This window comes from Syngnathus typhle, linkage group LG4 (assembly GCF_033458585.1).
Source record: "Syngnathus typhle isolate RoL2023-S1 ecotype Sweden linkage group LG4, RoL_Styp_1.0, whole genome shotgun sequence".
NCBI lineage: Eukaryota > Metazoa > Chordata > Actinopteri > Syngnathiformes > Syngnathidae > Syngnathus > Syngnathus typhle.
Window position 1 is genome coordinate 15,898,960 of NC_083741.1, and position 14,451 is coordinate 15,913,410.

Here is a 14,451-nt window from a genome sequence, read left to right on the forward strand (position 1 = left end):
GATGAATGTGTCTTACATTCTCAGCCTGTACGGCATGATTACCTACACAGCCTCAAAAGCCAGAATGCTTCAGTTGATGCAACAGGAAGTGTGCATTTCTGAGGTGGACTTCCTGGCCGTTTTATCTGCTGGACGGTTAATCGAACGGTTAATGCGATTTACTGCAGAAGCTAATTAAGGAGCTGTGTGTTTGCACAATTGTAAAGCAATGATAACAGTGTTTTGTCGCAGGGGGCGGAGCAAATAACCACTAACTGTCAAGATCATTTGGACACGTGGACACGTGTGTACGTGTGCAGCATTACATCAGCAACCATAGCCCTCAAGTGTAGGTTATGTTATCCAGTGTTAAATAAAACATACGTATATTATGCAAAGCAATATATCTGAGTGCTTGCAGAGCTCTGAGACGGGGCTCCAGACTGTCTCTAAATGGTTACATTTTGCCCCTAAAATATGAGACAGCGCAAGTAAATTTTTCATCCAATTGCCCAACTGAGACTGGTAAATATATTGCCTTTTTTTTAATAGAAAAAAAAAATCTGTTATGACAAATATCTGCTCCACACCTCACATCAAAAGATATTGCAGAAACAGACCTGACCACCGGACTGTCCATAAATGGTCACATTTAACTCCTAAAATATGAGATAGTACGATAAAATGTACCCTCCACTTGTGCAGTGCATCTGGTAAATATATCGATAAATTCATCTTTCGTACTGCTTATCCTCACGAGGGTCACGGGCACGCTAGAGCCTATCCCAGCAGTGGTTGGGTGATTGGACCGTTCGCCAGGTCTGTCAGCTTTGAATGTGGGAGGAAAATGGAGTACACGAAGGAAACAAACGTAGACACAGGGAGAACATGCAAACTCCACAGTATCACTTCTGATAGGTCCACCACCTTAAATGATGGCTTAAATGTCGAACCCTGCAAAACTGTAACAAACAAAATCCAAGAAAATGATCACTGCCTACCTTCCACCCAATAACGTGTGGCAGAGGAGACAAATCGTGGACTGCCGCCAGTATATTGGACTGTATATTAAGACAGACAAGCGTTCACTCGGCTGGGAACTGAGCACTGAACAGCCAATATTGCACGTTTGTCTGGTGAACAAATTCATTTTGACTGTAAACACCCTTGTCGATACCCACAAATATTTTCAAATTGCAAAATTTGCTGAAAATACTTGCACTGCTGGTCCAAACATTAACATTTTAGGTGTTTAAACAGCAAAACATAGTTTGGGTTTGTGAAAAGCTGCACAATAAACACCCCTCCATTTTCTTCCAGCGCTTCCTACATTTTAAGTTAGCGGCTACTGCACTCCTTGTGATAAATATTAGTCTGGAGCCCTGCTCTAAGAGGACGATCCATGTCTAAATAATTCATCTTAACGACTCAACTGAAAAATTTGTGCTACAACGCCATCATCTGCGACTCCATTAATCTCTGCTCATGCTTCATTCACACTCAATATTTTGACAACATGGAACTCCAGATGGCTAAAGTCAGATGGCTAAAGTTACCAGAAGACAATTAAGTCCGTACATGAATTATCGAAACATTCCAATCTGTGTCTATTTTGCATTCAGCGTCTAGTGTAGCTATTGACATATAAAATGTGTTCAGTGAATCAGAGTTAGTACTCATGGGCTAGCTGCTTTATCGTAAATGCTTCTTATTTGACATATGTGCCAACAGCCCACCTCATAGGCTTAACCATCACTATTGAAAATACCCCAGAGCCATGCCGCCAAATAGTTAAATCAATTCAGAAGAAATTAACAAGAAATTAACAACCTTTGAGGAAGTGGGAGTACTATAGTGTGATATTAAAAATACCCAAAGGATTAAAATGTAAATCCAGGGTGGGGGTTGGTATTAAACAATGGCGGCATGGTGGTGAGCGGGAGCTGTTAGCTTTTTCATAAATTGGTCTTTCCTCCATTGAGCTCCATTCATTGATTTACTGATCATTTATCTTTGCTCTTTGGACTAACGTTACAGTGAGCAAGGGCCGGTGACACTTTTATTGCCCACCCTGCAAAAAATGATTTGAACACTATGAATTAGTACTGAGGGCAAAAAGGCGAGAGCCAGCAGATGGCCGAGAGGGGGCTGCTGGTTTTACATACAATTCATAGTTGGGGTGAAAGTTGACAAATGAATGTGCAACTATGAAACATATACCCATATATTTTAATATGCTTCAAATTTGATTAAAATAATTATGGCATCAATAGACTACACCGAGCTATCTCAAACTTTTTACAAAACCTAAAAAAAATCCTTTACTCTCCACACTAATGACATACATTAAAATGCATTTAGTAAGCCTAGATGTTCACGTAAAAAAAAGAAAAAGAAAAAATTCTGAAAATTACACTTACAATTGCAACTTTGGGCAGTGGTTGGTTACTGCTGCTATTTGTCTGTTTTTCTTCTGTTATCTTATTGTCTTCAAATCAGACTCAATAGCTTAATGTGTACACTTCACTCAAGTTTTGTATGCCTTGTCATTTTCATAGAAAAACACAACTTTTGATTTTGCTCGTCATGAAAATCATGTAAGCGTTAATGATTTTGTTTCAGTCAATGTTTTCCATCCAGTTTCTGTCCTAATTAGGATTACGGGTGAGCCGGAGCCTATCCCAGCTTCCTTTTAAGCGAAAGGCCAGTTCCCCAGTCAATATCAGCAGTATAATAGTGCAGGGATAAAAAGAAAAAAAACTCTGTTCCACTCTATTAGAAAAATTCTCCTAAAACATATCATCATCGGTTTAAAGTCCGCTTTCCAGGCGCCTAAAACATAGATGTCATCAAACAAATTGACCTGATACGTAAATGAAACTCAATGTGCTCTGCTGTAATTGTGGTTAACAAGTAACAGGAGTACTCAGACAGAAATAAAAAAAAAATATCATACTCGTGCTACAAGCTGCAGTTCCAGTTTATGGCGCGAGTGCGGTGTTCAGTGAGGCGCCATATCACCATCATCATTAATTTCACAGGAAATATCACAGGGACCTTTGGTGTAGGCGCAACAGATGGGCGTGTGATTTTCTGGTTATCTCTGCATCTTTCTCTGATTCATTGGGGTCCAAAGCAATCTGGATGGAGAGGACTGAACAAAAGTAGAGAGAATATATTGGTCTTCCAAATGCAGCAATATAAAGAAAAAAAAAGCTAATACATTGTCAAATAATGTGCTTTAAGTGCATGTATTCAAATGTATTTGCTTCCATATAATTTAGCAGCTGGCTTCTGTGTTAAAACTGATCATCGTGATAATTTTGGTCGCTCTGGTGGTGATTTGAAATATTCATATACCTTTTCATCTCTGATTAATATATGCAATGCTTGCATCTACTTTCTACAATCTGGCTCTGAAATAGAATCCGAGCATGTTGGCAATTACAAGTGATGCATTTGCCATATAAAAGAAATTCTACAAAGTATAATGGTGACCAGAATGGATTATTTAACGTCCTATTGTTTTATGTGGAGAGATTTTTCTTCTTCAAATTGCTAACAAATTGGAGGTCAAATGGTTGGTTAAATCCTGAATTGAGTTCAGGAGCCATTTGATTCTTCTGTAAACACACTGAAAAGATGCTGTGGTAAAAATGGATAATTATCTTTGCATGAAGCTAATTGTAGTTGTGTATTTTTTGGGTGAAGTCATCAATGAGATTATTTTGAGTTTGGAGATGCAGCTTCAAACAAAGGTGAAAGAGGAATTTCCAACCGTATGACTCCCTAAGACTAACCTCACAAAAGGCTTTCCTTTTGTTTCAATTCCTCCAGCAGTGTGTGTTTTAGTAGCTCAATCACGGCTGTAATAATTCAACATTGATGTTTCCAAATCCTGTGGAATGTGTAGGCTTCACATGTATGCTGGTGTTGGCATGGAAACAGGATTGGCATTGCGATGGATCGAAAATTTCACCCTGAATCCCCACATTGAAGAATGCATGACACCAACCCTGCCCCCCAGCTATTACGCCGTGAAGAGGAGGGGGGAAGAAGGAAGTGGGGGGAGGGGTCTTCAGCATTTCACGCGTGGAAGAAACACATTCATTTTTTTAGGTGACAATAGTCCTTGGTCCTATGTGGATGAGGTTACTGAATTGACTTTTATATTTCTGCAAGAAAATTATGAATGAACATGTTCAAATAGCCTTCACAGTTACTGACGAGGCAGTTGATTTGCATGATCTTTCTAGCCCAAAACAACCAATTCATAAATAAAACATAATTTGCAATTACACGTACATCCCATTATCACGGTACAGACTAATACTCTTGAAATAATAAACTATTTCTTAGTGACACTTTGTGGTTGAACAAGAGAAGTACAGCAAACGGCTCATTATATAGATTTAACACTTACATACAGTTAGTATAAGATTTTTTTTTGAGTACGTTTAAAGCGCATACAATTTTAAACATTCCGAATAAAACTGCAGATCCATTTGACAAGTTGTCACATTTAATTTTATTGTAAAGGTAATGTTATTCCAAAATAATGTTAGGGGGAAAAAAAGAGAAAAAGGGATGAGGAAAACATTTTAAAAACATCTACCCAACACTTTGGTGATAATCTTAAAACAATCTCAAAAGGAAAAAAAAAAAACATGAAAAAAAGTCTTTATGAATGTTAAATAATATCCATTCCAAATGTGGTGAATCTATTTTACAACACTTTTGAGTAAAAATTCCTAAAACACCCTAAAACAACAACAGAAGGCAGTGAAAAATATTGGGACAGCTTGGCACATGTGCTTTAAATTACTATTGTGCATTGCTAAGAATACCACGAGAAATCATAGTTATTTACTTATTAAATCAATTTGGAATAGTTCCAAGACGTCGTGTACCACAACACATTTACAGTAATTTTGCAAAAGTATATTAGAGCTACAGCACAGAAGAATCAGCCTTGTTATAAGTGGCTGATCTTCATGCTTATCTCCCGATGATAACTTGAAAACAAAAAACAAGACACTACTGCTGCCTTCAAATTTCTGTTAGTCTTCCGTGGGACGATGGAATGAAAACAAAACCGATATGATTGCACTGCTAGAATTGTAACGCCTCAGGAAAATGTCCTGAGTGAACAGCAGAGGGCAAGATTACACCTTCAAATTCCGACCCCTTTCATTCCCCCAGTCAGAATCAGTAAAATGAACAGAATTTTACTTTTATTATAGTCGATGCGTAGTAAATGACAAAAGAGTGCCATCAGATCCCTAAATAGAGTGCACTGGGCCATTGTGTGACAACATACAATTCCTGGGTCTTGTTCTCACGTTATCCTTCCTAGCAGGGATGCACGTTGCAAGCTCGGATCTCCTTCCTGTCCTTGCAGCTGGACAATTGTGCAGTCTTGAACCTTTGCTTCACAGTCATGAGCCGTTCTTGAATTCCTCCTCCGCACACTTTGGTACATTCCGTCCAATTTGACCACGGCCGCATTTTACATCCTTGACGATTGACAGAAAGAGGTTTGTTGAATAGATTTGATCTGTTTGTCTTTTAAAGATATGAATACAATAATACATCTATTGTTGGTAACACGATGGTTGATTAAATGACAATGAAATAAAAAGAGGCCAACCTGGATGCTCAGCAGCGACTTCAGTTTTGCCCTGTTTGCTGCTCCTCCTTTGTTCTCGCTGCTCCCTGCGTCGTTTCTTCTCATCGCTGTTCCCTTGTCCTCCTCTGGTGCACTTCCTTATCTTACACTTCTTCCTCTGGATGCTTTCAGGACAGTGGTCACCTCCAAACTGACGCTCCAACGTCACTGTGCGAGTCCTGATGGTGTGGCCTTTGCCGCAGGACTTATTGCACTCGGACCACTCGCTCCAGTCGGACATGACACAGTCTATGGCTGACGAGTAAACAAAAACACTTAAAAAAAACAGATATTACATTGACCTCAGCTAATTCAAGCATCTAAAATGAAATACTTTTAAAACACAGCTAACAGCAAGGCTATCCCTGATAGTTCAGAAACCTGAAACTGTGACTGGCAGAAAAGACTAAGCTTGATCCTGCTTGAAAAGAGCAATAATTTTGCTTTCAAAGTGTTGATAGAGAAATTCAGGCTCAGCAGGAGCTGAATCGTGTCTTTGTTGGCTATGACAGGATACGTGAAGAGAAACGATCATACTGAATCTGGAGAAGTACTATTTCGGAATAGTACAGGACATATGAGAGAAGCAGATTAGTGGTGAGGTGTGCTTTGATGTGAAAGTGACAGAGAAGTTGAAAATGGAGGTGGGACAGCATCAAGGATCAGCTCTGAACTCCTTTCTGTTCGCAATACTAATGGATGGCAGACGAGATTAGACTGGAATCTGATGTTCGCAAGTAAAAGCAGTAAGAGCAGAACTTTAAATGTATTGTACCTTTTTGCACTAAAGTTTGATGCCAAGTGAGTGTATAATGTGCTGACATGTCAAATATTGACAACTTACGACATTCCGGTAGCATGCACTTCTCCACCTGATCCAACTCTTCGGTGCAGTCTCCTAGCTCAACAGGCGATTTGAGCATCCGCTGGCGTGTTCGTAGGCCTTTCCCACACGTGACGCTGCAATCGCTCCAGTCAGACCATGTTGTCAGCATGCAAGGAATTGTATCTATACATGGGAAAACATATTTTATCTTTAAAAAAAAGATATGGTGGGATGAAATCTTACATCACTACACCAGCATGAAATATTATATATATACTATATACATATATAGTCATATAATATATGAAATATTAACATTAACAAATGAAATAAAAATATGTGAGGATGGATGCACATTTTTAATTATTATTTACTTATTGATAAAAAAAATAAATAGGAAAAAGCCTTTGCCTCATTTTGGATAAACACTTCACCTTGCTACGCTGCTAATGATGAACAATAATTTGGTACTTTGAGAGCTAAGTGTAAATCATTTTGAGTACCACTGCCATATTCGTAATGCTTTGCTCATTTACTTACGACATTCTGGCATCATGCACTTCTCCACTTCAAGGACCTCAGCTCCACAAATGGAACCATCAGCAGGAGGCATCTTTACCATGCGCTCCCTTCTCTTCATACCCAGACCACAAGTGGCACTGCAGGCATCCCATTCCCCCCATTCCGTTACCAGGCAGCTGCTGGGAGCTGAAGAAAAGCAGAGAAAATTTGTTAAAAATCACTGACAAGAAATTGTATGACGATAACAAAGGCAGGTTTTGATCTTACTGCATTGTTCGTTGACAACGCAATCTTCAGTCTCCTCTGTGGTTAGATTGCAGACTGAGCCGTCATCTGGGAATTGCTTTACGTAACGTTCCCGGGAACGTCTGCCCTGCCCACATGACACGCTACATGGAGACCAGGTGATCCATTTTGACATCATACAGGTGGCTGCATCTAAACACGGAAAGTGAAATTATACTTTGCAGTGAGGACAAACTTTGTAAAGAATTCACATTGAAAAAGCACATTTAAAAGGCTCTTTAACTGAAGCAGCTATACATTTAAAAGCTTACCATAGAAAGAACCGATTCTTTCAAATTTATGTCTGACTTTATGTATAGCACCACACTAGTAAATTATGGTTGTAACCCTTCACTTTGTAGACTGTAAAAAGAAAGCAATAATCTATAGCGCTCAATAAAAATGAGTGAGACATCTAAGTGGTTGTAAAGCAGCGTAGGCAGGTGTCATCCTTCAGACTGACTGTCTAGAATGATGACTTCATCATCTAAAGCTTTTTTTTTTGTTTTGTTCTTCTATGACCTTGAATTGTCAAATACGTGCCCTCGTCACTGCATCCCGGGCCCATGCAAGGTTCAAAATCCTGCGTGTGTGGACAAGGAACGCTGAGATCCAACTGGGCCTTGAGCATCCTCTGCCTCATCCGCTTGCCCTTTTCACATGTCGCTGAACTGCAAGCTGACCATGGAGACCAGTTGGAGTAGATGCAGGTCTCGGGGGTGTCGTCTGCTGGGCGTGAAATAATGATGGAGACATTATAAGCCCCGTTACAAAAGCAAAGTATTTAGTGTAAACGAGAGATGGTTTGGATACAGACCTTCATCTTTCTCCTCTTGGGCGATATCCGCCACAATGTCATCCACGTTGTCTGGCACAATGTTGCATTGTTCGCCCTGTGGATTTAAACAGAACACTCTTTTTATGAAGCGTATATTCTAACCTGGTCTATGATAAGAAGCAGGGCAGATAAAGTGAATAAAGCAGACTTGTTAGGAGGCAAGATGGACGAAGGTTAGTACATCAGAAATTGATCTAAAATCCCCAAACCTGCCTCTAGATGCCACTCAAGTGCTTTTAATCATGCGTCCAATTCATCCGCTTTCTACATTATCCAGTTGAACTGGTCGCCAATCCCTCACAGAGCACATGTAGAGACTGACAACCATTCACATTCACACCATTACTCAGTGGGAATTGAAAGCACACTCCTTGCACAGAAGGTGAGTCAGGCGAGTGAACCACCTAACTATCAGAGATTTAAGATTATTTCACCTCAGTGACTCGCTTTTACAACGGTTGTGCCGGCCAGGCAATACCCGGCAGGTATTGATGTTTTGGTTTTATCTTACTGGTTTGTTTAGTACCACCAGAAGCCACAAAGCTTTTCTGGGGATTTGTTACTGCGGCAGCAGAATCACGTTGATCTATCTTGAGTATAAGAAAATTTAAAGAAAAAATAACCCGCATTGTCCAGAACACCAAATCAAACTGACTTATCACACAGGCACCATGGTATATATTTTCCATTTGAAATTTCTTTCACCATTTTTTTTTCTTTTCAAGTGGTGCAATAGAGTGGCACAACCCACTTTTACAAATGCCCAAGTTTAAATTTGTGTTTTTCTTGTCCAGTGCAACACGTAACACGTCCTCACCACTTTGATGTGCAAAATGTAAAATAAAGAGAAGCCAATTTAATTTTTATGTATTTTCGAATTTGTTTTTAGCCAGAGCGGGATGGTGCATTAGGTTTGGGTAATAAAATAAAATTGTGAAGTACATCTGAAATTCACCGCTTGCATCATGTTTGGCATCATACCGCTGTTTTGTTATGTTGAGTGCAGGCATGTGACTAGCATGCCAACCAACCTTTCTGGCAATACGTTCCACTATGACTCTGGCAACAGGACTGATAGCGCCTCCTTCAGGGTCATAGAAAGGGCTCTGAGGATGGTCCAGACTGGTCAGAGGACGGATTTTATCTTCAGGAACGGTAGGCTTGTTGGGAGACTGATGAAAAACAAAACAAGGTTTTTCAAATATGGAATCAGAATTTGGTCTACACATATAAATAAGTCTTAAGTGTTGACATAGGGCACATAGTAAATGGCAGGACAGGAAGACGTCCTTGTCAGTTCTTTGATGGCAGATGATTAAGCTTGATTTGTTGCAGATTGGCTGTGCATATATGGAGAAGTGAGGCAGGCAATGATAGTCAGAAATAGGGGGGGAGAGGAAGACGAAATGTAATGACAAGGTCACAATGCTTCTAAGAGAGGGAGAGGAGGGTTATTTGGGGGGAAGAAATGGAGAAAGCAAGTTTTTGTGACTTCTGTGCTCTGATAAGGGCTGAAATCGTGTGAAACAAGTGCACTCAATTGAAAGTAGAGGCCATAAAGGGCAAACACTAGTGTCCTATCTGTGGTAATAATATCTTTTACGAGTCAGATTTTTCAAAATGATAGGGTAGGACATCTGGATCTTCAGCAAATTTAATGTTTTGTTCCTCTGTCCTTACTTTGCTGGTAATCTATATCCCATTCTACTGCTGATGGAAGTAAAATACAATTGTCCTAAAATTTGCTCTATTGAGCACACAGGTTTATAAGATGCACATATTATACACTGAAAATTATGAGAGAAGACAAAAACTATCATTGATTTGTTTTCTCCAAACTCCCGAGCAAAGGCGCCGTAAACGTTTTTTGGCGGCCAGGTCGATCACTTTCAACTTGAACGCTGCATTATGTCATGCTTTCGGCATAATGAGTGTGTGCCCTTGAGCACAGCAAATCAGAATACCGATCTGTATGCTTCAATGTGGGAGGATCTGATTTAAAAAGGTGAATAGTTAGCACTTGAAAATCTATGAGCAGGAAATGCAGTTTGGGTGAGTTGAGTTGAAAAGAAGCTTGGAATAGACGAGAACTAATGTTCTGGGGATCGACAAAATCAGCAATTAAGCTGTTGTGAATAAAACTGCCCGAGCCATACCCCATTCCTTTTAAAGCACCATATGCATTTAGGTTAGTACATGCTTTAAGGGGGGGGGGGGGGGGGGTTATGTGGTTTGTACTGCGAGGGCAGGCTGAAGGTCACGAGTGAGCCGTCCAGCCTCACATGCACTCTAATTTTAATGCACTACACTGCACTGTGGGCTACACATATAACAGTGCAGTGACCCCAATTTCTAATCAGGTAACCCGGCGATCATACTAATAAGGTGGGAGATGGAAAGTTAAGTCACACGAGCGTGACTCCTTAGGCCAGGCTCATTCTCATTGGCCGGGTGTGACCCAAAACACAAAATCCAGAGCCGTTTTCTTCTCATAAGTGGTAGGTGGGACCCGCTTGCTTTCTTGCCCTCCAATGACTGATACACATGTGTGACGATGTTGTCACTTGTATATTTCAGAAAATACATGCCTATGGGATTTAGTCACTTTCTAATTGCTATCGCAACCTTCATGATTATATTACCTTCCTGGACTGTCCTTTAATTTACACTCAAATTGCATTGCATAGCCACCTCCACTTTGAACTGCCTGGCTCGTTACCCCTCTCCTGTCCTCTACTGTCCCGTCTTATTTGCTGCCCATTGCACCCTTTCCTCATAGTGTTGCCTACCCAGTCCAATATTGAAACTCCTGCATAACATCACAGCTGTTATATAACTTTAATGTTGAGCAATTGTTGCTATTTGCTCTGTTCTATTTTTCTCTGTTCTTGCCCTCTCAAACCTTATGTCCGACTGCCATTCCTGTAAATATCCATCACAATCCAAATCAGAGACGGGTATATCAAATTGTCTCGCTGCGCAGCATCATAAATATCCTAAAGATAATTATACGTGTCTCACTGACCTCGTATGATACCCCACTGTCAGTGCCTGCATCCCAAGGGATAAGATCCTGGGCGACTCTTTGAACCCATCCACACTCTTTGGTGCACAAGTCCTCTGCAGATAGACCCACGTTCCAGTCGGGACTGGGCCCCAGCATAGTCAAGAAGGACATGAGGTGACGGGTACGGTCAACAGAGAACTCGGCGGATGGTGCAGCTCGCCTGGAAATGAAAATTAAAAATTAGGATTTGGGTATTCTAACCCCAGAAGGCAACTAAAATCTACCACATCCACTGAGGTTATTTACCAGTCAAACTCCCTAACAGAACTTTTTCACATTTATGACTGAGTACTTTGAGTACTTTTCTCATCATGAGTCTGTTCTCCATATTTTTTTCTAGTTTATAAATCAAATCATTGTAGATGTTTACTCTGACATTCATCATATTTTGATATTCATCATCACAGTAACAATGTGACACTCATTAAAACAACAAAGAATGAATTTTACCCAATTTAAGTGGATACATTTACTATTTCATGCTCTTAAGTTGTTGGTTGAATTTTTAGAGATGTTTATGCTGATTTAACTTTTAGAGACTTTTTTTTTCTTAATCATTCCAATTGTGACCGAGCAAGATTTCACGACTTGCCTTAACCGAGAAATAATTGAATGAATCGACTTATAATATAACTTGTGACTTGCTTGAGACTTGAAGGTTACAACTTGATATTTACTCCTACCTCTGTCAATCAGTAACTGGTGAGACAGAACACACCAGTAGCATTGTATTGTTGCGTGTCTGTACATCAAGACGGGAAAAATATCTGCTCGTCTCTTCATCTATGACTGGCAGCTCAACTACTTAAAAGGATGTACACATTAGACGTGAAACAATACTCTGTCATATAGACACTTAACAAGTCATCGCCATTTCCCACCTTTCATTTTAGTATTAATAAATTTGACTTTAGTGCACTCAGTCTTCTCCTTGAGAACTCTTGTTAATGATGGCCCCAGAAGGCAAGCAACAGCCTTCATCCCCTGGGAACATGCAACCCGAGTCTACACTTTTCTCAGCAAGTACAGGAACTTTGACATTTATCTTCGACACCACCTGGGCTCCATAAGAAGTCACTGACAGCAAAGGAGAGACAGAGCCAGGCTGGTTGCACACGAGGAGGGCGTTAATCACCGCAGACTACCTCAGTAAACCACTTTTGTCATTCCAAAATTCATGGAATCCTTGCTGTGCCCTGCAAAGGTTACCAATTTGCACAAGTAAAAATCGAGGGGAAAATGTTTCTGCATTTTGTTGCTTGAAGGTGAAAGAGTGATGGTGCACTTTCCCGCAGGTTCATTTCAGCTTCCCCTGTGCTCCAAACTTGATTATTCAAGAAGCTCAATGTGAGACTAACGTAAAAGTTGTACATGGAAAGAAATTCAAATGTCACAATTTGAATAAAATTCTCATTGTATTTCAACACTGTCAGCAAACTGAAGTTCATTTCAATCTCTGCTGATTATTCAGCAGTGACTTTTTAGTACGCCATGGGTCATTTGGAGTGACCCTGCTTGAATTGCAAAGTTGGATTTTTCATCATTATCTCTGTCAACACTTTATCCTTCCAATCAAAGCACATCTACATCAGAGTGTATTGTTTCCTTGTGAATTTCATATATTACAGCACCTAGCCATTAAAAATGCATAAAAAAAAACAATGCATCAATATCACAAAGATAATCTGATGTCATGGGGCTTTGCAAGCGTATCTCGCCGTTGTCGGAGTAAAAGACACGTTTTTCTTGTCTCAGTCCCTTGTCATGCTCATGCCCATTATTGTTTCTGGACGCAATTTCAGAATGCAACAATGTATTGTCTGTGTATACAGCAAGGAGTAAGCTAATTATTCTTGGTGGAGATCTATTCCTGGCTATGCAAACCCTTTGGAGATTAAAGTCATCGGCCTTTTTGCTCAGGTAGTAAACAACATTGCACAGGTTGTTACCATTGAAGTTCTTTGCACGCTGACCCAACAAGCATCTTGTTTTTCTCATGAATAAGAGATTAAACAGCTTTAGGGGCTAATGAACCCTGGAAGAATGCGGTAGACGGCAGTTTCTGGGCTGGGTTTGTACTGATCAGCAAGTACTGGGTCCAACTTGGAAGATGCTTAACTGGCCTCAAAAATATAGGTCGTACTGCACGATGTTTTTCGCTGTAGTGGTCCGACAATATTGTAGTATTCAAACATAAACATAATAAAACTGTCTTATAAGAAGAACCGATGTTGTGATACAATATTGCAACAAAAGACTGTCAACAAAAGTACTTCCGCCAGTGAGGAGCATTGAGACATTGCGTGGTATGCGCACATCTTGCGTGATCACAGATATTATAGTTATTTTTTCTTATTAAATTCTGCAAAGTAGGCACAAAAAACACGCCAAGTAGTAATCCTTTGGGGTCTTACAAAATCTGTTAAGGTCTCACTTAACTCCAGAAACGTACTTTTAAGAGCCAAGTATACTTCTGTGACTACTTAAACAAGATATGACAAACTAACTGAGTTTAGTCCAAATGAGTTCCGGAACGATTCAGAAGTAAACGTATAGAAATTAAAAGATTTTAGTTCAATTCTATGCTTTCCTCTGTCCAGAGTCCTTGAAAGGGGCACTGCATCTAGTTTCTTTTACCGCCTCAATAGTCTACTGTGTGAATGAGCCGTTCTCTCTATAGCAACATCTTCCATCATCATTAGATGAATGAGGCAAGTGTAGTTTCGCTCTTTGACAACCTCAACAGTAGGAAGCCGTTTCAAAAGTGTACTGACCAATTACTTCTGCAGGGTGGCTAGTCTTAACAACTCTCTCTACCGTTTGACTCACTATCTTTAGGCAAAAAGCTCAAGAGAGGTTGTTAGTTTCATGGCGCCACCACATCATAGCCCAGCCCTCTGGGAATAATACGACTCTTTCACGCTATTATGGCTCACTGCAGCCTCTTGAGGGGCAAATAAGTACCTTGAGACAGCATGAACTGATCCGTCTGTTTAGTGCAGAAGTGTAAATGACACAAGATACTTACACATTAAGAGGCTGCCAAGCAGGCCATTGCGCTTTCATCTTGATGACGGTCAGGACATCATCACCCTGGAAAAGAAAGACACACACTGTTGAACCAGTCGCTTTCTCTGCTGAATGTTTAAATTGAATCAATGTGATGTATTAATAATACAAAACTATGTATTATAGTCAGTTGTTGTGGACTAAAGTTGAAATAAAACCCTAATGAAAGAAATATTACATCACCAGAATGGCTAATG

The 14,451-nt window shown here is 40.0% G+C and overlaps 1 protein-coding gene across 2 annotated transcripts in view; it reads right to left on the reverse strand.

The window, feature by feature from the left end:
- Nucleotides 1-4,500: 4,500 nt before the first annotated feature.
- The window catches only part of spon1a (spondin 1a), a 40,278-nt gene continuing 30,327 nt past the window's right edge, over nt 4,501-14,451 (reverse strand). The window contains exons 7-16 of one of the 2 annotated variants that reach the window (XM_061276600.1): nt 14,214-14,278; nt 11,144-11,345; nt 9,150-9,290; nt 8,098-8,173; nt 7,824-8,006; nt 7,263-7,433; nt 7,014-7,181; nt 6,492-6,656; nt 5,630-5,902; nt 4,501-5,495 (exon numbers count right to left, since the gene is read on the reverse strand). In XM_061276600.1, coding sequence (XP_061132584.1) covers nt 5,332-5,495; nt 5,630-5,902; nt 6,492-6,656; nt 7,014-7,181; nt 7,263-7,433; nt 7,824-8,006; nt 8,098-8,173; nt 9,150-9,290; nt 11,144-11,345; nt 14,214-14,278 — 1,608 coding nt within the window. In that variant the 3' untranslated portion in view covers nt 4,501-5,331. Of the gene's footprint in view, nt 5,496-5,629; nt 5,903-6,491; nt 6,657-7,013; nt 7,182-7,262; nt 7,434-7,823; nt 8,010-8,097; nt 8,174-9,149; nt 9,291-11,143; nt 11,346-14,213; nt 14,279-14,451 lie in introns of both variants that reach the window. The other variant, XM_061276599.1, reaches the window with a different exon arrangement.